Source organism: Astatotilapia calliptera, chromosome 16, assembly GCF_964374335.1.
Source record: "Astatotilapia calliptera chromosome 16, fAstCal68.1, whole genome shotgun sequence".
NCBI classification, from domain to species: Eukaryota; Metazoa; Chordata; class Actinopteri; order Cichliformes; family Cichlidae; genus Astatotilapia; species Astatotilapia calliptera.
Genome location: NC_137437.1, coordinates 10,737,127 through 10,760,495, shown reverse-complemented (window position 1 = coordinate 10,760,495; position 23,369 = coordinate 10,737,127). Strand labels below are relative to the sequence as shown.

At 42.0% G+C, this 23,369-nt stretch overlaps 1 protein-coding gene across 1 annotated transcript in view; it reads left to right on the top strand.

Annotated features, from left to right (window-relative positions):
• The first annotated feature begins 3,481 nt into the window (after positions 1-3,481).
• itgb5 (integrin, beta 5) overlaps positions 3,482-23,369 on the top strand; it is a 42,030-nt gene continuing 22,142 nt past the window's right edge. The window contains exons 1-11 of the mRNA XM_026144221.2: positions 3,482-4,077; positions 4,755-4,840; positions 4,994-5,201; positions 5,322-5,571; positions 6,204-6,372; positions 8,566-8,727; positions 9,541-9,636; positions 9,738-9,827; positions 11,438-11,572; positions 18,713-18,887; positions 22,048-22,302. Of these exons, the coding sequence (XP_026000006.1) occupies positions 3,999-4,077; positions 4,755-4,840; positions 4,994-5,201; positions 5,322-5,571; positions 6,204-6,372; positions 8,566-8,727; positions 9,541-9,636; positions 9,738-9,827; positions 11,438-11,572; positions 18,713-18,887; positions 22,048-22,302 (1,705 nt within the window). The 5' untranslated portion in view covers positions 3,482-3,998. The remainder of the gene's footprint in view (positions 4,078-4,754; positions 4,841-4,993; positions 5,202-5,321; positions 5,572-6,203; positions 6,373-8,565; positions 8,728-9,540; positions 9,637-9,737; positions 9,828-11,437; positions 11,573-18,712; positions 18,888-22,047; positions 22,303-23,369) is intronic.

Here is a 23,369-nt window from a genome sequence, read left to right as displayed (position 1 = left end):
GGCTGGAAGCAGTGCTTAAACAATGGAAAAAACACAAACTTTGTCCAAAAACCTCTCATGTTTAACTGTTTTCCACTTTTTCTTTGGTCATTTTAGCCTTTTTGTCCAGGGTGAAGGGAGTATCTGCCATCAAACAAGAAGACAGCATCATGTAGCTATGATGATGTTTGCTAGTTCACCTTACATGCATTAATGTAATAACGTGGTTAGCCTACTCAACGTAAATTACACACGAACAACATTAAGCTACTCACGCAGAGAAGAACGGCTGCTGCTGCATCATCATCCGTCATCATTTCTGCTACACTGGCAGGGCTAGGGGCCAGGACTCTCCTCTTCGGGTTCTTGGGGGATGTTGCTAACTCCGGGTCCGATAACAGGCACCACACCCGCAGTAGATGCGCTCGGTGTGAGGTCTCACAGCAAGCTATCAAATATGGCACATTTCTCGGCTTTTAAAAAAAAAAAACGCTATGCGTTGCCAGGTGTTTCATCGGATTTGAGGTGTTACCTCCTTTGACAGTATCACAGTATCAGCTTAAAGCACTTGTTGCTGCTGAGTTTGCATATTTTGCTGCGCAGTACAGCCAGACTTTTGACCGCTTCGGCTTGGGAGTTTTTAATCTGTAGCTCTGCTCTAAAAGAACGTACGTACCTGGCCCCGCCTACTATCCTCGGAAACGTAAAATGATTGGCTAGAATCTAAAGTGTATCACAGCTCAGGAAAAAAAAAAGAAGCAAATGTGCGCTGCTTTTCGGTCTGGTTACTACAGTTTATGACAGGTACCGTTGGTACCCATCCCTAGCTGTAATGCTCCGACAATCCATCAAGCGGTGCAGCTTCATAGCTTAGCAAAGTCATACTAAAACATTTTTTGACAGATTTTTGAGCGCCGTGTACCACATAAAATCAGTTTGGTAATAACAATGGCCCGCTTGCATGCGCTACCAAAAAATGTGCTTTGGTGTGTATCTGACGGACGCAGCTGTTTCTTTGTGTTTGGACCTTTTGTCCACATGTAAACGGCTTTTCGAATCACCGAAAACGGACATTTTTTAAAACTCCTTTTTTGCGTTAACGTGTGGACCAGGAATACAGAGTTGGTCACTCAACGTGAAAGGTATGTGCCATGTCACGCTGTGCGCCACGTTATTGTTTACATGAGATGAATTGCAGAATGGCAGATATTCAGATTAACAGTATTTTGTCTCTAACTGCAGGTTTACACGCTTACATACTACATTAATGTCCCTCTATTTAAAAAGGCAGAGGCGTCACGGTGCAATTATTTTACGTGTAGTTGTTTTTTTCCTGTGTAATAATATTCAACATTGCTATCGATACATTTTTCAAAAAATGCCTCTCTGTGAAAAATGGGTTTAAAAACATAAAGAATTGTGGGATACTGTTTGTCCGTGATTTGAACCGGGGGAACAAATTGTGGCAGGATCAGCCTGATATTATTTGTATCCCGCTGTAACCTTACGGCATAAAGAGCTAACATCTTGAAAATGTCAGGAGTAGTTAGTCAAGAACTAAAAAGTGTTTGTGAACAAAAAATCCAGAATGTGGGATACTGTTTGTCAGGATTTGGACAGCCCAGCGCGTGCTCCCGACACAGGGGAAAACCAATTCTGCCGGGGAGACCTACCTTGGCACTTGTGCAGGTGAAGCCAAAGGAAAGATATGCTTCACCATATTTTCTAGTATTTGGCTTGGAAGGAAGTTGGTTTGGAAACATATTTGACGATGCTTTATCTTCTGCTTTGAGTTTGTGTGGGAGCCCCATCAAAAACCTGTCCTTTATGGTAGCAGTGTCCAAGCGTTTTGTTTGTTTGTTTGTTTTTAATTCATTAATTGCTCTGCGCTCGCCTAGGGAGCGCGCCCCACACTTTGGGAACCCCTGGAAGAATCAAATCAATCAAATCACTTTTATTGTCACATCACATGTGCAGGCACACTGGCACAGCACATGCGAGTGAAATTCTTGTGTGCGAGCCCCACAAGCAACAGAGATGTGCAAACACAACAACACAAACGAGCAAAATACAAGAATGGCCAACCTGAAACTAATAAATATATGTACAATATATAATAGTGTATGCATTTCTGGATGTGTATACTAAATATTTTCCTACGTGTGTGTGTGTGTGTGTGTGTGTGTGTGTGTGTGTGTGTGTGTGTGTGTGTGTGTGTGTGTGTGTGTGTGTGTGTGTATACACATTTTTACAAATTAAATAGTAAAAAAAAATAATAATAAAATATATAAAATATACAGAGTTGAATATGTGCAAAACAAGTGGCATTTATATACAGTGTGGAGTGCATAATGTTGAAGTTCCAGTAGTGAAGCTGAGGTGTCTATGAAGTGTTCAGCAGTCTGATGGCCTGATGGAAAAAGCTGTCTCTCAGTCTGCTGGTACGGGACCGGATGCTGCAGAACCTCCTTCCTGATGGAAGTAGTCTGAACAGTTTATGGCTGGGGTGACTGGAGTCCTTGATGATCCTCCCCGCTTTCCTCAGGCAGCGCTTCCTGTAGATGTCTTGGAGGGAGGGAAGCTCACCTCCAATTATCCGTTCAGAGCACCGCACTACTCGCTGGAGAGCTTTGCAGTTGTAGGCGGTGCTATTGCCATACCAGGTGGTGATGCATCCAGTGAGGATGCTCTCAATGGCACAGTGATAGAAGGTCCTGAGGATGCGGGGGCTCATGCCGAATCTTTTCAGTCTCCTGAGAAAGAAGAGGCGCTGCTGCGCCTTCTTCACTGTTTTGTTTGTGTGTACTGACCACGTAAGATCCTCAGCCAGATGTACACCAAGGAACCGGAAGCTGCTCACTCTCTCCACAGCAGCGCCGTTGATGGTGATGGGGGTGTGTACTTCTCTGCACCTCCGGAAGTCCACTATCAACTCCTTTGTCTTTGCGACGTTGAGGGTGAGATGGTTGTCTTGACACCAGTGGGTCAGGGCGCTGACCTCCTCCCTGTAAGCCGTCTCATCACCGTTGGTGATAAGACCCACCACTGTAGTGTCGTCCGCAAACTTCACAATGATGTTGGAGTTGTTAGTGGTCGTGCAGTCGTAGGTGTAGAGTGAGTACAGGAGAGGGCTCAGTACACACCCCTGTGGAGCACCAGTGTTCAGTGTGATGGGGGATGAGGTGATGCTGCCCAGTCTGACCACTTGGCGTCTGTCAGACAGGAAGCTAAGGATCCAGCTGCAGAGGGAGCTGCTCAGTCCTAGATCCTGCAGTTTCCTGTCCAACTTCGAGGGAACGATGGTATTGAATGCTGAGCTGTAATCTACAAACAGCATTCTCACATACGTGAGAAGAGGATTATGACAAGAGCAGCCTTTCCTTGTCCATGCCTCCCAGCTGAGGCTTTCTGTGCATTCACCGCTAGATGTCCCCACGTGGTCGACATAATGTGGTGCCGACAACTCCATAAGGCAGTGAACGGGTTAAAGCAAGTGGGCGGAGATTCCAGCTGGAAGCAAACCGAGAAAGCAACGCTCAAATCTGGAAAGGAAAATCACAGTTGAGCGCAGTTTTTGTTCATGTAATTTGGGACGGGATTTTTTCCTCTTTTAGCGATCTTTGAGTGGATTTGAAACGAGAGGTGCTATGAAGCTGAAGTGTGAGAGCAGTTGTCAGCTGAGGGTAGAGTAGACGTGGAAGGCTGCAGAGGCGTCAGACACCGAAGCCTGAGTTAAGAGAGCAGATCAACAGGACGGTGCAGAGCGCTGACTCTCACACTTGAAGACAATGGAACTGCTGTCCCTCACCTCACACGGATCATTCACTGTGATGAGCCCCAAACCCGCGTGTCTGTGGATGTGAAATGGTCTAAACACGCCACACTGTTTTGATTTGCACGGATCAGCTGGACTTATTCTGGTGAGCGCGCTGATGGGAGAGTAACACGGTGCCATCGGTTCCCGAAGAGATACGAAGCCGGTGTTTCCCTAAGCCTTTAAAAACACCCACAGGGACACCATGTGGAGCCTCGGGACGTGGATGTTGCAGGCGGCTCTGTGCTGCGTGCTTCTGCAAACAGTGCTGCCCAGTGCCAGAGGTAGGACGCAGGACTGTCTTCTTCTCAGCACAAATCACTGCCTGTTTTTGCAGCGGCCGTTGGGTTGTGTTTGGATCACACACGCGGAGCTGGAGCTCCTCGAAAAAACACTTCGAAGCCTCTGACAGTGATAAATGAAAGGACTACAGGCCCTAGGATAGATAAGGATTATTTTTAACTGTGAATCATGCAAAGCTATTGTGGAAATAAGATTGGAGCAAGATAAGATTTTTTGTTATTTATTCCCCATTCAGTGCCAAGGAAATCAACCTTATGTCACGCTTACCTTTAAATGGCCACACAGTCAGTCAGACAAATGTTTGAAACTATTGATAAATTTAATTAAGAGCTCACAAAGGCCATGATCACTCCAACTGATGTTCAGCTGCTAAATCAGAGCCTCCATGATTTCATATGAACAAGCAGCATGTTAAGAATATTGGCTGAGATTTTCATATCAGTTCTTTTTTTTTTTTTTTTTGTTACATCCCCAAAAATCAATGTTTGCATCAGCCTCCAAATTCTGTACTCAGAGTTATTCTAATAAATACGGAAAAGATGGAAATGAGCATCTGTTGAGGGTCTGTTTCCTTGGTCATTAATTTGAAATAGAAGTGCAACCGTGATAGGGATGAAAGTAGAAATCTAGCCTCTGCTCTGTTCCCGTCCCCCCTCAGGTCTCAACATGTGCATGAGTGGCAGTGCTACTTCCTGTGAAGAATGCCTCCTGATTCACCCCAGTTGCGCCTGGTGCGCACAAGAGGTATGGCTTAGTTGATCGATTATTTTCATCATGTACATTTACTTGTACAGGTCCAGTGAAGTGTGGGATGCATTCAGCACTTTTTTTTTTTTTGACCTTTTGGAAGCAGTATGAGTAATCAGGAATCTGAGATTTGTTGCTTTCTATATGCAGGATTTTGGAAGGGGGCGCAGTCTGACATCACGGTGTGACTTTAGTCAAAACCTGTTGAAGAGAGGCTGTGACGAACACTTCATTGAATACCCAACCAGCAGCATCAACGTCCTGCAGAACATACCCCTAAGTTCAAAAGGGTCTGGGTCAACCCAGTATGATGTGGTCCAGATTATGCCACAGAAGATCTCTCTCAGCCTGCGACCCGGTAAGAATCATAAACATTTCATATTTAGGATACGAGATAACCTTGGAACATTAAAAAAAAAAAAGTAATAAAAGCATCTCTTATAAATAATGCAAAGCTCACTGATTTTTTTTCATGCAGGAGACCAGACGTGGTTCAGCCTGCAGGTGCGGCAGGTGGAGGACTACCCGGTGGATCTCTACTACCTGATGGACCTCTCTCTTTCAATGAAAGATGATCTGGACACCATTCGCAACCTGGGCACTAAGCTAGCCCACGAGATGGGCAAGCTCACCAGCAATTTCAGGCTAGGCTTCGGCTCATTTGTGGACAAAAACATGTCCCCGTTCTCCTACATGGCACCAAAGTACCAGGAGAACCCATGCAATGGGTAAGTGGTGGCAAAAGGAATCGAGCTCTATAGCTGTAGGTGAAAGAGATTTACTCTGTGGCCACACTCTGTTTTTGCACCTTTCTGAATCCTGTACTCTTCATATTTAGAAGGCAGATGGAATAATGTAGTTCTTAAAAATGGCCCTAGTACTCCCACGGTCCCCTGGGGCTGGTGATGCAGGCAAACTGAAAGGGAGCAGAAGTGAAAGAGTAGAGAAAGCTGTGGTACACAATGTTTGCCCTGGAGGTGCGGCTAACTCTGTGCGCATCACTTCCCATTTAGGTTATGGCCTGGGCTGTGTGTGTGTGCCATGTTTAGATATTTTTGTGAGTGTGTGTTTGTGCATCAGTCACAAAACAATAATGCACTTTAGGGAAAAACTGAAGCGATTCCTGCTAAAAGATCTCCCTTCTTTCATAGCTATCCCATTCACTACATTAGAAAGAGTCTACAAGTACTGTATATGAAGTGAATCATAAGATACGCCATATTTAACATTTAAGCTTCTCTTCAACACAAACCAACCGTCAGAGCCAGGATTTATGCCTTTAAAGACACTTATTGTGTTTTTTAATTTCCAAAAATGTAAATAAAATCTTAACATGCAGTGTGTCTGTCACCCTGCACAGGTACAAGCTGTTTCCCAACTGTGTCCCCAGCTTTGGTTTCCGCCACATCCTCTCGCTGACTGACAAAGTGGACCGTTTTAACGAGGAGGTGCAGAAGCAGATGGTATCTCGCAATAGAGACGCACCGGAGGGCGGCTTTGACGCCATCCTTCAGGCTGCTGTTTGTAAGGTGATGATCTTTTTTTTCTTGTAGATGTTTCCATTCGCCCACCCCTTCTGTTCATTTATGACTTCATACTTTTATTATTGGCCTAGCTTACACGTAAGCTTTCCTTTACATGCAGTTAAATGATTTGCTTGTATTCATTTGGCTTATGGTGTAAACTGTATGCAATAACCTGAAGGAAGAGAGGATTATTATTATTATTATTATTATTGAGCAGTATTAGGAGATTTATCCAGGACTTCATCATTTCTTTTGTACATGTGCTCAGAGGTTGTTTGTAGAATATGAAATAATTAATGAACCCCACATGTGTGAACTGTTTACGCTAAGATTGCATGTGTACTGTTTGTGAATGGGGCCCTTTTTTAGTAGCAAAATCCAACCGTGTCTTTGTTCTGTGTGAAGCTGATGTACCTGGAGAGAGCCCACACAGGCATGGGGAGAGCATGCCTGTGTGGGCTCTCTCCGCGCAGAGAAGTCTCTGAGCTTGGCTGGGAGTCAATCCTGATGTTAGTGATATTAGTGAACTCAGTTTCTGTTTTACTGTAGCTAGTCTTGCAATTGTTGACTTTGGCAGTGAAAGAAACACATGTAGGCTATGCACTTGTGAGTTAGCATAAACATCACATTGTTTGTATTCTGAGGGGAAGAAAAAGTTGTCCTTCACACATTAGTCCACAGGCGTTTAGATGCTACTGAGAGTCAGGGAGGTCAAATGTTGCGGAGTTGCACTACAACCAGCTCAGTGTTCAATACATAGAAAAAAGTTTCATAAAGTATGTTTGTGTAGTCTTCTATTGCACCCTTTGAAGATTTATTTGTTCACAGTTGGTAACAGGTCTGAGGGACAGCTCCTGTGAGAGCAGCCCCTGTGACAGGCATCCTGCCTATGTGCTTGTTAATTAAAAACATCGGGGGTGGAGATGACAGGAAGTACAGTCTGGTGCAGCTGGTTAAACATGAGGATGAGTATCTTGCGGGCCCAGTCATATCCCCGTGTTCCTCTTCCAGTTTAATTACTTCTAAAGGAGGACCATGACTCCTTCCAGTTGGCTCCTCTGTTGTAATTTACTTAATTTGCACTGTTTTAGGCCACTACTGGTCATTTATCAGTCTCACTCACTGAGGCAGTTTTTTATTTAGGTTTTTATTCACAAGCAGCATAAATGCTTCCTCTTCTACAGTACATCCACAATAACAGGAAAGGCCACCCATCACACACCTAGATGTAGATATCAGTCTTATGACACAGCTGTGGTTCATCTTCAGAGAGGCCTCTGATAGGTGCATCCACGGATCTATTGTGCACTGCACAGGGCAAAAAAATGCCGAGCCCTCTTTTGTCATTGGCTGAAAAGCTGTTGTCACGCATCAGTCAGCATTCTGTCAGCGTTCTCGGTGCCCCCGCCTGTTGTTTCCTGTTGATAAAAGCAGAGAAAAGTCTGGCTTGTTGTACAGTAGTGGACTTGGGAGCACATGAGCTGTGTATCATTGCTAAGCTTTACCAGTCTATCAAAGAGTCAGCATCATGTGATTCAGACGTGGGTCACTTGTTCTTCGTGACAATGGAGTTGGAAGATGCGGAGTGAAAACTGACATCCAGCTCAAAACTCCTCTGACGTTTTTCTAATTTCTCTGCACCAACACTTAAATAAGAATCACTGAAGCATAAAAAGGCATCTAACTCAAGGGAGGCCCTTTTCAGCTGTAGCTTAGAGGCATAATGACCATATTATGGCTGCAATTGGCAGCTTGGTATATCTCGGCATGTTTTGCAATGTGTCCTTTAAAAAAAAAAAAAGAAGCAAAAGAAGCTGACTGAAGGTCAAAACAATCTAGAGCAAATGAGCACTATCTGAAAATCATGTTTTTAAGAAATAGGAAAAACACTGTCTGCTGAAGCCTCCTCAGGGCTGTGTAGTCTCAAAAAGCAGTTATTATTAAGTAGGAAAATAGCCACAAAAGCTAAAACCATGTTGTACCTCTCTGTAAAGATGCACATTTTAACGTGGGGGTCTGTGGGGATCATTGGACTCAGTCCCATTAGTGGAACGGCACTTTTCAACATTTCTGGGTTGGTTTCTTTTTCAGCCTTGGAAGCTGCTGCTTGGTTCTAATGATGTTGGCGATTTGGATGCTGGTATTTGTTTTTTGTAGCTAGAATTAGCTCCATTAACTTACTCCTCCCATTTACAGGAAAAAATAGGCTGGAGGAAAGAGGCCCTTCACCTGCTGGTGTTCGCCACAGACGATGTACCTCACCTCGCTCTGGACGGCAGGCTCGGTGGACTTGTCCATCCCCACGATGGACAGTGTCACCTCAATGACAACAACGAGTACAGCGCTTCCACAAAGATGGTAAGAAGACTGAAAATACAAAGTAGTATTCAGGGTTCAGGAATTTTCTGTACTGTGGTTCATATTGCTGGTGTTCAGTAAACGTCAGGTGCTTTTCACTGCAAAGCCCACCCGTGAACAGATGCTGGAATTTGCAGCATTTGGTCACTGAAAGGCAAAAAAAATATGACATGATGAACATCCTGCATACTTTCAAGGCTTTTAGGATAGTTTGCTTCCCTTTTCATGGCCTTCTGTCTCCACCCAGCTTTTAGCCACACTACATTACTAGATTTGAGTACTTCTTTTTTTTCTAACTAATTCAGTAAATAAGTAATTCACTAAGTTCTCAGGTAAGCAGGTAATCACAATAAAATGCTTATTAATGACAAGAGCCCGTGAATGGTCCAAATACACAAACAAACCTGGAAGGTTTTACAGGAGCATGCAGAGATGTGTGTTGTTGTTGTTGTTTTTGTTTGTTGGATTTTAAGCATCCTTGTTCAAATAACAGCTGATGAAGAGCAGTATTGGTATGAGATGCGTTATCCTTCTGACATCAGTGGATTCGTTTCTTATATTCGGTAAAACTGCACAAAGACAGGCTTTCAGACACAAGTTCATTAAGGATTTCTGTAGATGCCAGAAGACTAATGATGTAAACATGGATCAAAATCATGTGAAAGGCACTCGCTTCCATTTAAAGTGGAAATCATTTATTTGTAGCTCTGGTTTATTGACCCCTTAAGACTTTTTGATGCTGTTTCATGGTGAACTATACTCTGTACATATAGAGTTGCCTTGCACACTCCAAATCCTTCTCTCTTATTCCAGGACTATCCTTCTCTGGCGCTTCTCGGGGAGAAACTGGCAGAAAACAACATCTTCCTCAACTTTGCTGTGACAAAAAGGCTGTACGTGATCTACAAGGTACTCTGAATGTTTGTCTATACAAGCTAAAGATCACACATTCTAACAGTATTTAAAATCTTAAACCATCAGTGGTGCCTCCTGTTTTTTTTTCCCCAAAGAATTTTACTGCACTCATCCCAGGGACCACAGTAGAAATCCTTGATCAGGATTCCAAGAATGTCATCCAGCTGATTATCGCAGCCTACAATGTGAGTAATGCAAATCTGTGCAGCTGAGCATCTGCTTTCCCGCTGGTGGGAGTGAGAAACCATAAGCCATACCGTAAAAAAACCATAAGCAACGTAATTCACGGTTTAGTAACGCAGTGTGTTTCGGAAAAGTAACAGTAATCCAATTACTTTTTTTGCAATAGTAATCCCTTACTTTACTCGTTACTTGAAAAAAGTAGTTGGATGATCCTTTGCTGCCCATCTCTGCTTATATGTTTAATACTTTCCTCTAGTCTTTGAATTACTTTTTGTGAATTACGTGACAGTTCAGTCTCCCCTCTCCTCTAATGAAAGTTAGTCAGCCTTAGATCTACATCAAGTGTCGAGTAAGCAGCGACCTCTGAGGCAGACGAGTGAAACCAACCTAAATTGCAGAAAGTTGTAGTTCCTTTAGCAGCCACTCGAGGCAGGCTCAAAAACCAAGACAGTTTCCATAGACTCCCATTTTAAATTGGCCCAGTTTACAACATTAAAAGCCATGCTAACAGTGTGGTACAAAAAATCATTTTGTTCTCTTCAGTCGCAGGTAGAGTTATCTTAATGCAGGCTTCTCAGAATTGTTCTAATTCATGGGCCAAATTTGATCTGACCAGTAAAAAGAAAACCACAAAAACGAGATTCATATAACATCATTCTATTACTTAGTTTAAACTTGGTTTGGCTGACGTACGAATCTGGATAAAAACTGCGTTGTGGAGTTGTGATGGCAGCGAGGGCTACACTGATACAGAAATGCACATCGTGCTTCCTCCGTGGCCTTTTTATTTAAAGCCAATCATGTCTCCCTGTGCCTCGCTGCTAAACTGGAGCCACAGCCATCTGATTGCTTCTTATTAAACAAACAGCTTTCTGAAACCAGGAAACTGCACCTCATGCTGGGAAGCTTTCCCTAAATATTTTTATGTGTGGGCGAGACAGATTTTTCTTTTCTCTTGGCTGAGTCGGTGCATTCTGAGTGGCAGAAAGTTGTGTCAAATGCACACTTGACATGCTCAGTGTGTAGAAGCAATGCTGAATGAAGCGCTTTTAACTCGGGGCCTGTTAACATTCCAGCTGCCACGTTATATCCACCTCTGAGGTTTGATCGATGGACGGGCTTTTCCAAGCAGCGTGAGGTTCCTCCTCAGGTCTGACTGAGGGACAAAGCTGCTTCATGCTGTGATTGTGTTAAGGGTGATGAAAGTGCAAGTGTGCGAGAAAGAGAGAAAGCGAAGGGTCGAATGAAGTCATGCTTATCCATGTGCACCAAAGAACTCTCCTGATTTGTTCCTGGCACTTTTGCATTGCAGCGCTGAATGAACAACTGCAAACTGAGCAGGCAGCTGTGGTATTTCTTGTCCCCACACAAGCCACCTGCATCCATGCACAGCACTTGAGATTGTGGTGAGATTGGCTATAAAACAGTGTCTAACCAGAGAAATGCTCTCCTCCTGTTTCACTCGGTTTTCCACTTAGATGCTCAACTACTGTTAAAAGTGCAAAAAGTCCTGCTGTTGATGGCGTATTTTACTTGACCTTAAACGTTTCTGTTTTAAACCCTGGGTTTATTACCACATATGACTGAACTCTCCTGGCTGTGTTCTCCTTAGAACATCCGTTCTAAAGTAGAACTGTCAGTGTGGGACCACCCAGAGGACCTCAGCCTTTCCTTCACTGCCACCTGTCAGGATGGAAACCCACTGCCAGGCCTCAGGAAGTGTGCTGACCTGAAGATAGGAGACACTGTGAGTTCTTCTCCACGCTTACCTCATGTTATAAATGTTTCATGTGTCCTGCTGGCCCAGAAAACGTCTGAGTGCTCGCTCACACGCTTTTATTCTCTTGGATTATGAAATTCAGTCTGTGATTTTAAGAGTTTAAAGAGAGAAGCGATTGCTTTTTCTCCATTGGATGCCTGTTTTTGAAGATTTCCCAATGTGTAGATGTTACTTGGGCAGAGCTGCACAGTTACAACAATAATGCAAATCATTCAGACATTTCAAGTCTTTTTATTTTTTCCATCTATGGGAACCAAAAAAACTGCAAAGCCCTTAGTCTTATTTTGAAGGTGAAGTTGCAGATAAGTGTTTCACCACTTGCTTGCTGTTGTGTCGGCCCTTCACAATTCAGCCAGGTCTTTAGATCAGTGTACATACTGAGTGGTGCTCTGAATATAGCGGATTGTCAAACAAATGAAGGTTTTGATTTAGATCTCTGAGCTGCTTTTGCTCTATCTGAATTTGTTTTTTGTTTGTTTGTTTGTTTGTTTGGTTTTTAAAGCATCTCTGCTGCTGTTGGGCGTAAACATCTAGAAGTTGCGGTCACATGATTGGGTGTACATATCATGGCACACCTAATCTCTATCTTTCAGTCTAGGCACAGGCACAAACTCACGACTCGCATCCTGTTTTCATTTTTGTTTTATTCTGGAAGTTCAGTCGGGAAGTGCCGATTACTATCTCAGCTGGGAAAGTGATGTTTACAGCACCAAAATTACTTAAAAGCAAATGACAAAAGTAGGGAGGAGGAGAGTTTAAACAGCGATGTTATTGACATTGATTGTGCATATCATATGGCAAATGAACTTTAACCTCTTAGGACCTGGCGTCAGCATATGTGGACATCACATTTTGGGTTGTCTAGACTACAATACAAAATTTTGCTCTACAAGGGCCTGATATCTCTTACGAGGACATTATCCTGCCACTGTTCTATTGAAATTTTAAACAAATGTCCTCATATGTAGATATCAGACCCTTGTAGAGCAAAATCAGGTAAAAAGATAATTTTTACATTCATCTGGTCCCAGTCAGACCAAATAGCAAAGAGAAATTAAAAATGCATGCCATGAAAGAGTTCGGGTCTTGGGAGGTTAATATCGTCCACATGAAAAAACTGCAAGAATGTCCATATTTGTGCACAAACGTGATTCCTAATCTGTGGAGCTTGTAGCAAAAGGCAGGATAGATGGAAACAGTGTTTGAGAATGTAAGACATTGCACAAAAAATAATGATTTTCGAAGTATTTAAAGTTGCTGGTGTCAGAGTATTATAGAGAGAGACACATCAGTCAGTCCTGAACTGAAATCAATGGGAGAGTTCAGCAACGGCAAAGATGGAGGTTCAAGAGGGGAAAAAGCTTGCAAAACATATTTTAGGGTCAAAGTTAATAAACTTTATATTTCTTATTTTTTTGTTTTGTTCAGTTTTGACTGGTATTTATCTGCATGGACAGGTAAATGGACTGATTCTTATACAGCACGCCACATTCACACAAGCACTATCTTCTATGCTTTTCTTTTCTTTTTTCAAAGTGCTTTCTAACTAACCCATTCACACACTCTCATACTCCAATGGATGCAAGGATATTTGGCATGCAGACTAGGTGGAGCCAGGGATTGAACCACCAGCCTTCCGATCAGTAGATGACCTGCTCTCGCTCCTGAGCTACAGCATGTAGTTAACTGTCCCGAGCCACTTAAAATGACTGAGTACTGTTATTTTTGTTGAAAGTAGGTCATAGCCCAATTTAAGATTTTCCAAAATAAAATCGACAAACCGCAAACAACTACATTAAAAATGCCATCTACGAAAGTATACTTCTTTTCAGCACACTTCAGCTTAATGTGACACAGTTCACGAAGTTAAACACAACCTAAAAAAAGTCCCTGACTGCTTCTGCCAGGGATCGAATTATGTGCAGCAACATGCAGCTCTGATGGAATGGAAAACATTCATTTTGGTTCATGTATTGGAAAAGGTCACTGCTGGCAAATTTGTTTGTTTGTTTGTTGAAGTATATCATTTCCAGTGTGTGGTATAGTATCTAGGAGGCTGTCTAGGATCGTGTGCATGTTTTGGTTCTTAATGGTTTTTGGTACTCAGCCTGAAACAAAATAGTGGATGTTATGTTAAGGTTTCAAGTGCCAGTATTGTATTTTTATGTTTTTTGTCAATTAAAAAAATCGAATTCTTTTCAAAATAGAGGACCCAGTCACCCTAAAATCATCATATTTAATACTTGATGGGTCATACTTGCACTGAGTTCCTGCCTGAATGCGTTCAGCCAGAGGCAGCATCTGCACACTCTTTGCGTCCTACCTGGTAGTTCCTTCTCAGGTTCCACTGCAGACGTCTTAACACCTACGGCCTCTGCCTTTAGTTTAAACTTCAGCAGGTGCACTGCAGTTCAGTTAGTGATATCAGGTGATTGTTGACGGTTACTTGCTGAAATAATAATAAATCTGAGTACACAGCAATGCCAAGTTATGGCAAACGTATTCTATTCTGGCCAAAGTGATATTAATAATTCCTGTCAACACCTAAGCAAACAAGAAAACGCACAGTGGGACCCTCTTGGGGTGACTTCCTGTGAGTTGGAATTGAGACTGGATTCAGTTCACAGTGGATATAGCTGTGGGAAACACATTATGGTTCATCCCCGTCTCTATCCTGTGTTCAGACCAACAGTAGTACTGAAACAAAAACCCAGCTCACCAGTCCCTTACTCAAACTGGACTTTCTGGATTTTCTTCCTACCTGCTAGTAGTACCTGCTGCAGCATGCCCTGTAGCAGGTACTAGACTGAAAAGTTTGTTAAGATTGAGAAGTTTTATTTTCAGTCTTAACTCATCTTAAAGTTAAGACTTTCAGCAATTTTAAGATTATTTAATATAAAAAGAAGATATTATATTGATAAATATACAAAGAATAGAGTGTAATTAAATCTTCCAACAAACTCATGCATACTCATAAATCAATGCCTTTGAGCACTGGTTTGTGGAAACTGCAAACAGTTTCCCTATATATTTATATTATTATATATATTTAAATACAGTGGCAGGGAAGGTTTTTATATAGAGCTTTTATACTCGAGCGCTCAGTGCCCTCAGACATGCTCATATATTCCCAACAATGTCATGATTACCTGCAGATTAAACATGCAACTGTTGGTTTCTGGACAGCTGACAAGAACCAGCTAAACAACAATAACAGATGGTTATAAGTTTACATTAAGCTTGCTAATGTTAGGCTCAAGGGTCCTAAAAATCATACTTTCCCTCAGTTAAACAGTTTGATTACGTTCTCACGTCGCACAGGAGTTTATTCACCAAGTATCAGAGTACAATGTCAGATCCACTTCAAGCTGCTACCCTTCATCTCCTTTCACTGCAAAGGACAAAAGACATGAGCAGGCCTGGCTTGAAATTCCAGTAATTTATTGCTATATTTTTTGCATTTTTTTAGCTGGTGTATGTTTAACCTTTATAGTCTAAGAGAGGTTGTCTCTTATGTTAAGCACTTTGGTATACCGCTGGTTTTTAAATGTGCTCTATAAATAAAGATTGTTGTTGTTGTTGTTGAGCAGTCCTTCTGGGTTAGCTGAAACTTAGCTATCTGGTTATGCCAACCTCAATACTTCATTGTGTTAGTCCACGAACCAGTTTGTGACATTATAGTATTTACATCCATCTTTTATTCTGAGTTAACCAAGGTGAGTTTTTTTTGTATGTTTGGTGACAACATACAGAGTAATTTTAATGGACTTACACTTTAACATTTTGTGTTACTTATGTGTTTTTCACAGCCTTGCCTTTAGCAGTTGGGGGGTCTTTTCAGGTGACAGGTGGTTACAGTACATCTTAATTGTTTTGAGTTTTGCACTGGGCTCTTCGTGGCAGTCACTTTGTATTCTGTACAGGCCTCAATTGAGATCTGAATCTTTTGAAAATGTTAGCGAGGGGTAGTTTGATACATGCGTCACACAGCGAGACTTCAGCAGGGTAGAATGCTTCTCTGAAAACCCCCTGTGCTCTTCTCTTGGCCACTTTATTTTCCTGGGAAGGTTTTGGGATGGGAATGAGCAGTTTAGGGTCATTGTGTCAGGGGAAAAAAAAAACTCAAAACAGTGAATGTAAGGGAGCTCTTGGGTGATGGGGCTTGCTCATGTCTTTTGTCCTTTGCAGTGAAAGGAGATGAAGGGTAGCAGCTTATTCTGCTTGGGGCTACGTTTCCCAGTCTTTACTGAGGGAATGGGCCATTGCAGTGCCCAGGTGTCAGTCACTGGGACCCTGTGAGTCTGTGACGGAGCTTGTCGTCGCATCTCAATGACTTTGCACAAAAGTAGGCATGAGGAGGCCTGTGAAACTGCACAGCATGAAAGAGCGAAGCTGGCAGCAGGAGAAATGCTAGCTGGAGTATAGTTAAAGGAGCATGGTTTTCACTGTTTCATTCACACAACTGCAGGACTGAAAGGGCTCATGCATATGAATGAAAGTCTGTGCTAACATACCACGGGTTCTTTAAAGATTTATTTCCAAATGAGGCAGAAGCATTTGAACCTGGTTATGTGTGGTTTTGTTTGACCATAACCACTGTTTTTATCCCACTTAACTGAATTCAGGCAGTCATAAGAATTCCATCATCAAAACAGAGCTATCCACAGCAACGCTGCTGTGTTTTTCTGCCAGGAAGAAATTCTTGGTGAAACTGTTGGATACAATTTTGTCACTTCCCCATTCTGACTCCCTGCATCTCTCCTTGAATTGGATTAAACGATCAACTACATAGTTTTCTCAGTGAGCTCGGTCTTTCTGCACCCATCTCTCCTAAAGTGCCCTACTACGACTTCCTCTCACATTTTTGCCCATTTCCATTTCAGCTTCATAGTTCTCCTAACAAGCCACATGACTGGGTGAACTGGCCTCCTCGCGACTCACATTTACAGTAAATTTAATTGTGTTCCTCATTAACTTGTTAATGTTAGAGTAGAGGGGCTTTTTGGGCAACATGTGATGTATTCTCTTCCTGTATGCTGGACTAATGTGACAAGCGTTCCTCTGGTGCATTCCCCAATGGTACTGCGTCATATCGTCTTTTTTATCAAGCATCATAAACAAGTGAAGGAACACACAGAACTGGCTATGTAGCTATCTGTAGCAGATGTCACTAATGTCATCCTTTTTCGTTCAACATCATGATACTACCAAAACTAATGTTTGCCAACTCTGGACAGAATCTAGTTTGCTGCCTCTAATATGAAGAGCTGTTTTCACTTGTTTCTTTCTACACTAATTATTTGCTCGCTAAAACGCAACATAATACTAAATAATAATAAAAAGTGTACATTTAAAAAACAAAACAAAACCAAAACTGTATGGTTATCACATACATTGGTTGCCTCTGTAAATGGTTTATGCCTTCATAACAACTCTATGAAGAGTCTGTTTTGTTTTTTCATCACATCCATTTGGAATTTGTTGATGTTTAAAGCTTTAGGCCTTGGGCAAGATGCTAACCCAAAGATTAGCTTGTAGCTTATTATACAGACGAGATGAGAAACTTTACATTGATTGCAAGTTTACATAGCCCTGGACTGCTTGATTTGTGGTTGCTAAAGATGGTTGTACCCCCCCCCCCCCCAAGCCTCATCCCTTCACACCAAAACAACACCAACAACCACCACCATCATGTCTCAGTTTCTCTAGCACATATGCAACAGGATAGGTCTCAGGATGAGATGATCCAACTTATTGAGTCATGATACTAATATCATGATACAGATTTGTCCCTTTTGAGGAAGAGGAATCATTCTTTCGAGGCAACATCAAGCGTGACATCATCTCACTTGACCACAGTTTGCTCAAAGCTGCTGCAAGCAAACAGCACTTGCTGGTGTAGCATGCCTTGAATGCCTCCCTAAGTCTCCCAACCGCTTTGCTCCCCCCCATGCCTGACAGAGCAAAGGATTGGTGCATTTCTCTTTGTGCGAGACATCAAATTTTCAGGTGCTTCTAGTTAGAGCTTTGAAGCAGAAAATGTTGCATCCCCTCTGGTCAGTTTTCATCTTAAAAACAAAATAGTTAAGAATTTCCAACCCTCTTCTCTCTTTGCCAACTGCGTGCACTTCAGACTCACTAATCTCTTAGCCTATCAGTGTAAAAGTCAGCAGGGTGTGTTTATCAGATATGGATGTGAACACCTGCCAATTACTGTTGAACTCTGGCTGTTTAAGTCTGTGAAGGTTCTCAGTTATCCAGGTCATCGTAGTCAAAGGAGCTTGCAAAGAAAAGCGTCTGGACTTCTTTAAGTTACTTGAAGACGTAGGTTTATATCTGGGACTCTCCACCATTTGACCTTAGAACTGAAGAAGCTTCTCGGATGAGAGGTGAAACGTCTTCAAGTAACTTAAAGAAGTCCAGACTCTTTTCTTTGCAAGCTCCTCTGGCTGTTTAACTTCATAACTTTTGTTTTTATTTCTGCTCCACAGAACTCAAGGACAGAGCCAAACCACTGGAACACGTATCACTGTCCACTTTGTGCTTCTCTTTATGAGACTCTGTCATACACTTGTACAGTCTCTGGATCATTTAAGTCCAAAAAAACTCTTGTCAACAGGACAATTTTAATCGCAGAGAAAATTGAACTTTACACTGAGCCGACTGTCAGGAGAGTGCCAGAAAAACAGACTTATGTTTGATGATAAAGGCATGCCTGGGGTTTGGTTTCTCTTGTCATAACTTCCTTCCTCAGAGCAATCAAATGGGTGTAGATCTCCTGTCCCAGTTTCTCTGCAACTGAGCTATGTAAATTAGTCTCTGGAGTGAAACAAGCCCACTGATGTAAATGTGACACCACGGGGTCATGTGCTGGCTGGCTGGCAACTCACTGTGTTTGATGCAGGGTGGGATCAGGTCATTTGGGAGTAAGGAAACAAAAGCTGAGCAGAGATATCAGAGACAAATAAGGCCTCATGAGGCTGCTACTTTTTAAAAAAAGCACATTTGACCATTTGAACCTGACATGAACTTCCAGCGAGTGAACAGGAGGTCAGTTTGTCAGTATTGGTATCTTTCCTTTCTGAGAACATCACTCTGTTTTTTAAGGTCTCGTTCAACGTCAGTGTGGAGGCGAGGAGCTGTCCTCCCCGTGGGACTGACCGCAGATTCACAATCAAGCCGGTGGGCTTTAAAGACCGCCTGGAAGTGGCCGTGGATTACGAGTGTGACTGCGGCTGCAGCCGGAATGCACAAAACAATAGCGTCATCTGCAGCTCCATAGGTATAACTTTAACAATTCATATTTATTCACTACTTTTAAATCTTCATTTATAATCTTCATTTATGATCATGTAAGAGTTTTCATGTTTTTTTTGTTTTTTTTCCCGAACTTCCAAGAAGAATAACTGCTCATCTTTTCTTCCCCTTACTCCACTTGGAAATTTGACTGATAGTGTTGTTTACTGTAAACTAAAGTGTACAGGCCAACATATTCGTGCTGCAGGAAACTAAAGCTTGAAGGAACATGTGGGAATCAGTCCAAAATGACATGACCCCTTTTTACATTCAGTCCTGCCTTTTTTTTAGTTAGATTAAAAAACACGAAATGCAGAGAAACCACTGCTGCGCTGCTTTCTGAAACACTGTTAGGAGGTTAAAGCCAGAGGTGGGACCAAGTCATTGTTTTGCAAGTCTCAAGTAAGTCTCAAGTCTTTATCCTCAAGTCTCAAGTCAAGTCTCAAGTAATGTCAGGCAAGTCAGAGTCGAGTCTCAAGTCACTGGTGTAAAAGTCCGAGTCAAGTCACAAGTCTGAAACTTTGAATTTCAAGTCCTTTCGAGTCTTTAAAAAAAAAAACAACGAAAAAATAATGTTGCAGTTATGCTAAATGTAAATATTAGACCATGTAATTTTAAAATCTGTGTTTTTCTCAACACATGACAAAATAGTGAACTTAGAAAATATACACAAATTGTGAAATTGCACCTCTTTAAAATGCAGCTCAATTAAACCTAGCTCCAAGAATAATTTTCACCGACAGTTCTGAGATAAGCTGCATGTTATTCTTGGATGCGGTTGTAGGACCAGCTTTAAAATCGCATGACAAAAATATCATACACATTAAAAAAAACTGTATCACCAACGTATCCTGGACAACATTTGCTAGTTAGATGAAGTCAGCTATCTCATCTTAGCATATTTATATGCATATTTATAATCATACGGTTCTTGGAGTGAGTGCATACACTCATGAAGTTTAGTAACTTCAGGTCACTGCAACAAGCCCAGGTACAGTTTACCGACGGATGGGTGCAGGACCTTGAAATGCACCGTGTAGAACGAAAGACCATCGTACGTATCATAAGTTTACCAGTCTCACAAATCATCTTCATAAATACACATTCGTTAACCGTTTATTAATAGGATCTTTGAGCTCAACGGTAATTAATTAGTAGTGGAAATAATTTCTGGTAGCATCACAGAAATGTAGCAGTGACAATAATATTGTATGCTGTAATCGTACTGGGCAATTAGTGATACAAAAAACCTGTTTTATCCTGTGAATAAAAGTATATGTTTTTGTCAATGTACCATAATAACAGAAGCGAAACGCAATATTGTGTCAGGACAATTCACTATTTATGCACAATAAATAAAGGAGCATAGCGCGACAATTTCTGTTCAGCGCCAGACTTGCTTGTAACCTATATCACTAAGAAAAATGACGTATTAACTACTAAAAAACACTGACCTTCGTGTAAATGCTTGGAGCAGACTAACCTGTGAGCTGGAGGGTTCTGGGACGTTATATTTGATCTTTGAATGGCTGCAATCCAGGCCATCCGTCGCGTCTTTGTTACTTCGGAAACATGACTCGAACAATTTCTCTTCAACGACGTAATCCGATAACAACCGATCTCTTTACCCGTCGGCTTCCCGTGGCTGTCATGCGACCGGCTATTGCAGTTAATAATACAACAGCTTCTTGACATTTTTGTGTTTCTTTTTATCGCTGTGTGACTGATTTCAATTGAAAGCCTGCGTGCGCTAGTACCGCTTGCCACGAGTTCCCAGAATCCTTTGCGGTTCTACCCGTGAATGACGTCACATTTTCAATCTCTATATAATATGCATGTTAAATTTTATATTTGGGGTAAAATATCAAGTCTTTTCAAGTAAACCGGTTCAAGTCCAATTCAAGTCCCAAGTCATTGGTGTAAAAGTCCAAGTCAAGTCACAAGTCTTTAGAACATTTTTTCAAGTCAAGTCTAAAGTCATAAAATTAATGACTCTGACTCGAGTCAAAGTCATGTGACTCGAGTCCACACCTCTGGTTAAAGCCATTCATCCAAATGGCTCTCAAACTTAATCTGGCATACATTTTACAGAACTGCCTGCTCCAACCCGTATAATCTGCAGAACAACACAAAAAATAGGTGAGAAGGTGAGAAATGTTCAACATTTCAATCACAAGCATAAGGCAAATAAAGTTTATTTGAATGTGCTAACTTCTGTCATTAGCCAATCAAACTGGGCTATGAAAATCCAGAGAATGAAGCAGTTTTTTGAAAAGCTTGTTATTAATTTTAAAAACAATTATTACGGTCCCCATTAGATGCAGCAATTCTTCCTGAAGTCTCAAATCTTTGCAACTGAAGGTGAGTTGAGGATTTTGGAGAACACAGTTACAGTGGCTAGCTTGGCCAAACCAGATTTGGCTAGCCTGGTTTATACACATTGTGAGTTGTCATTAGCATGTTTGGGAGTAACTGGTTATTGTTATGACAGTTACACCAGTAAAGATGGTCCCAGATGTCAGGCATGTATGGTGTTAAAACACAGGGACCAATTGGTTGTTTCTGATATATTGTTTGCTTTATGCTAATGCCTGTAAGCTAACAAAGAACATCAATGGAAATCTAAGCGAACATTCAAATGTGACAAAATAATTCCTCAGTATAACTTAAAAGTAGACCCTTTAAGCTCATTTCCAGCTCCATATTTTTAGTAGCTTTGCATTCACTAATGTAAGTAATACCTAAGATATCTTGTTCTGTTCATTCTTTTTCTGAAACAAGCTGTTTTAGCTTTTAAACTTTCCTTTAATTTTAACCTTTCTCTGATTAGCAGTAGCTCCTCGCACACAGTGCATTTCAACAGCAGGTCGGTGGCGCTTCTGCTCTCACAGCCAAAGCCGTGTGCCTGAGATGACCATGGGGTACACCATGAAAAACTTCTGCTCTCACTGACCTTATACAGAGCAAGAGTAGAAAAGAACTCGGAGTCTCAGTGTGTGGAGCCGTCTTAGCTTTTGGTTGTACATATGCTGACCTCATTATTTGAATCTGACTATGTTTAATATGAGCAGTCATGACTGTAACTGTGTGTGTGTGTGTAACAGAAATGAAGGAAAAGTGAAGTTAAAGAAACCTTTTCCTTGCAGGTACTTATAACTGTGGGACTTGCCAATGTGAGCCCGGCTACCTGGGTGCCCGCTGTGAATGCCAGGAGGGTGAGACAAGCAACATGTTTCTCAGCGCCTGCCGGGAATCCGAGGGCAAACAGATCTGCAGTGGACGAGGCGAGTGCAGCTGCAACCAGTGCCTGTGCTATGAATCGGAGTTCGGAAAGATCTACGGCAGCTTCTGCGAGTGCGACGACTTCTCCTGTGCTCGGCACAAAGGCATCCTCTGCTCAGGTAGGAAGACCTCTGACATATTCCTTCGAGGATCGTGCTTGCAGGGTGATGTTAGGGTAATTCTTGTATGTGATTCTGTGGAGTTTCTGTACTTGTCATGAAGGAGTAGTTTGAGCTAAAGCTGGCGAGAGACCACACCTCAGAGGGCACTGAACATGAACACATCAAGACTCTTTAGATCTGAGATGCTTGTTGTGGGTTGGGTAATCCACATTAACAATAGTGAGTCACGTCCCATGCCTGCTCTGGGTGTGTCTTGGTGATTTGACCTTGTCCTGACTGCATTGAAACCAACCCAGCTTTTCTGGGTAAACTCAAACAGTCACCTGCAGAGCTGCTCTCTTTACTCACCAAACTAGATCAAAGGAGCAGCTGCAAAAGTAATGGGTCTAATGTTCATCTCCTGTTTTCTTTGCCGTCTGCCTCTGGGGGCATGTCTGTTGAAAAGATTCAGTACATGTTTTCTGTTGGTGTGGAAAAAGGAAACCAATGCGTGCAACAAAACAGCAGTTCCTGTAGTAGCCACATAAAGGAAACCAAGTCAACTACCGTAGACTACTTTGTTAAAATGCCCAACTTGGGCCACCATTATTGACGTGAGTGAACCTGGACCTCTCATTGATTTCCAGTGTTGGTGCCTTTTGGAGCATTTTTAATGTAATTATCTGGGGTGACCACTTTGTGGTACAAACCATTCAAAAAGGGGGATATTGGTGATGTTACGATGGCCATGTGAATTTTCTATATCTACCTACCTAACAGTTAATGACTACAGCCTACTAACCAGCCTTGCTATCCTTAGCTGATAATTTGGTAACCATGCTTTTGTCCAGATATAGTTACTTTTGACCCCAGAAAAATTACTCTTGCTCCCATTTGGTGATCATCTCACCTGTAGCCATAATAGGAAGTTTTGAAACCTCTGTATACATCATTAAATAGAATAAGTTCCAGGCTTTTTCCAAGCCCTATTAAACTGTGTAGACAGAGATCACCCTCACTAACATCTGATGCTTATTCTGGCCGCAGGCCTGAAATATGACAGAAACATCTGAGTTTAGAAAAGA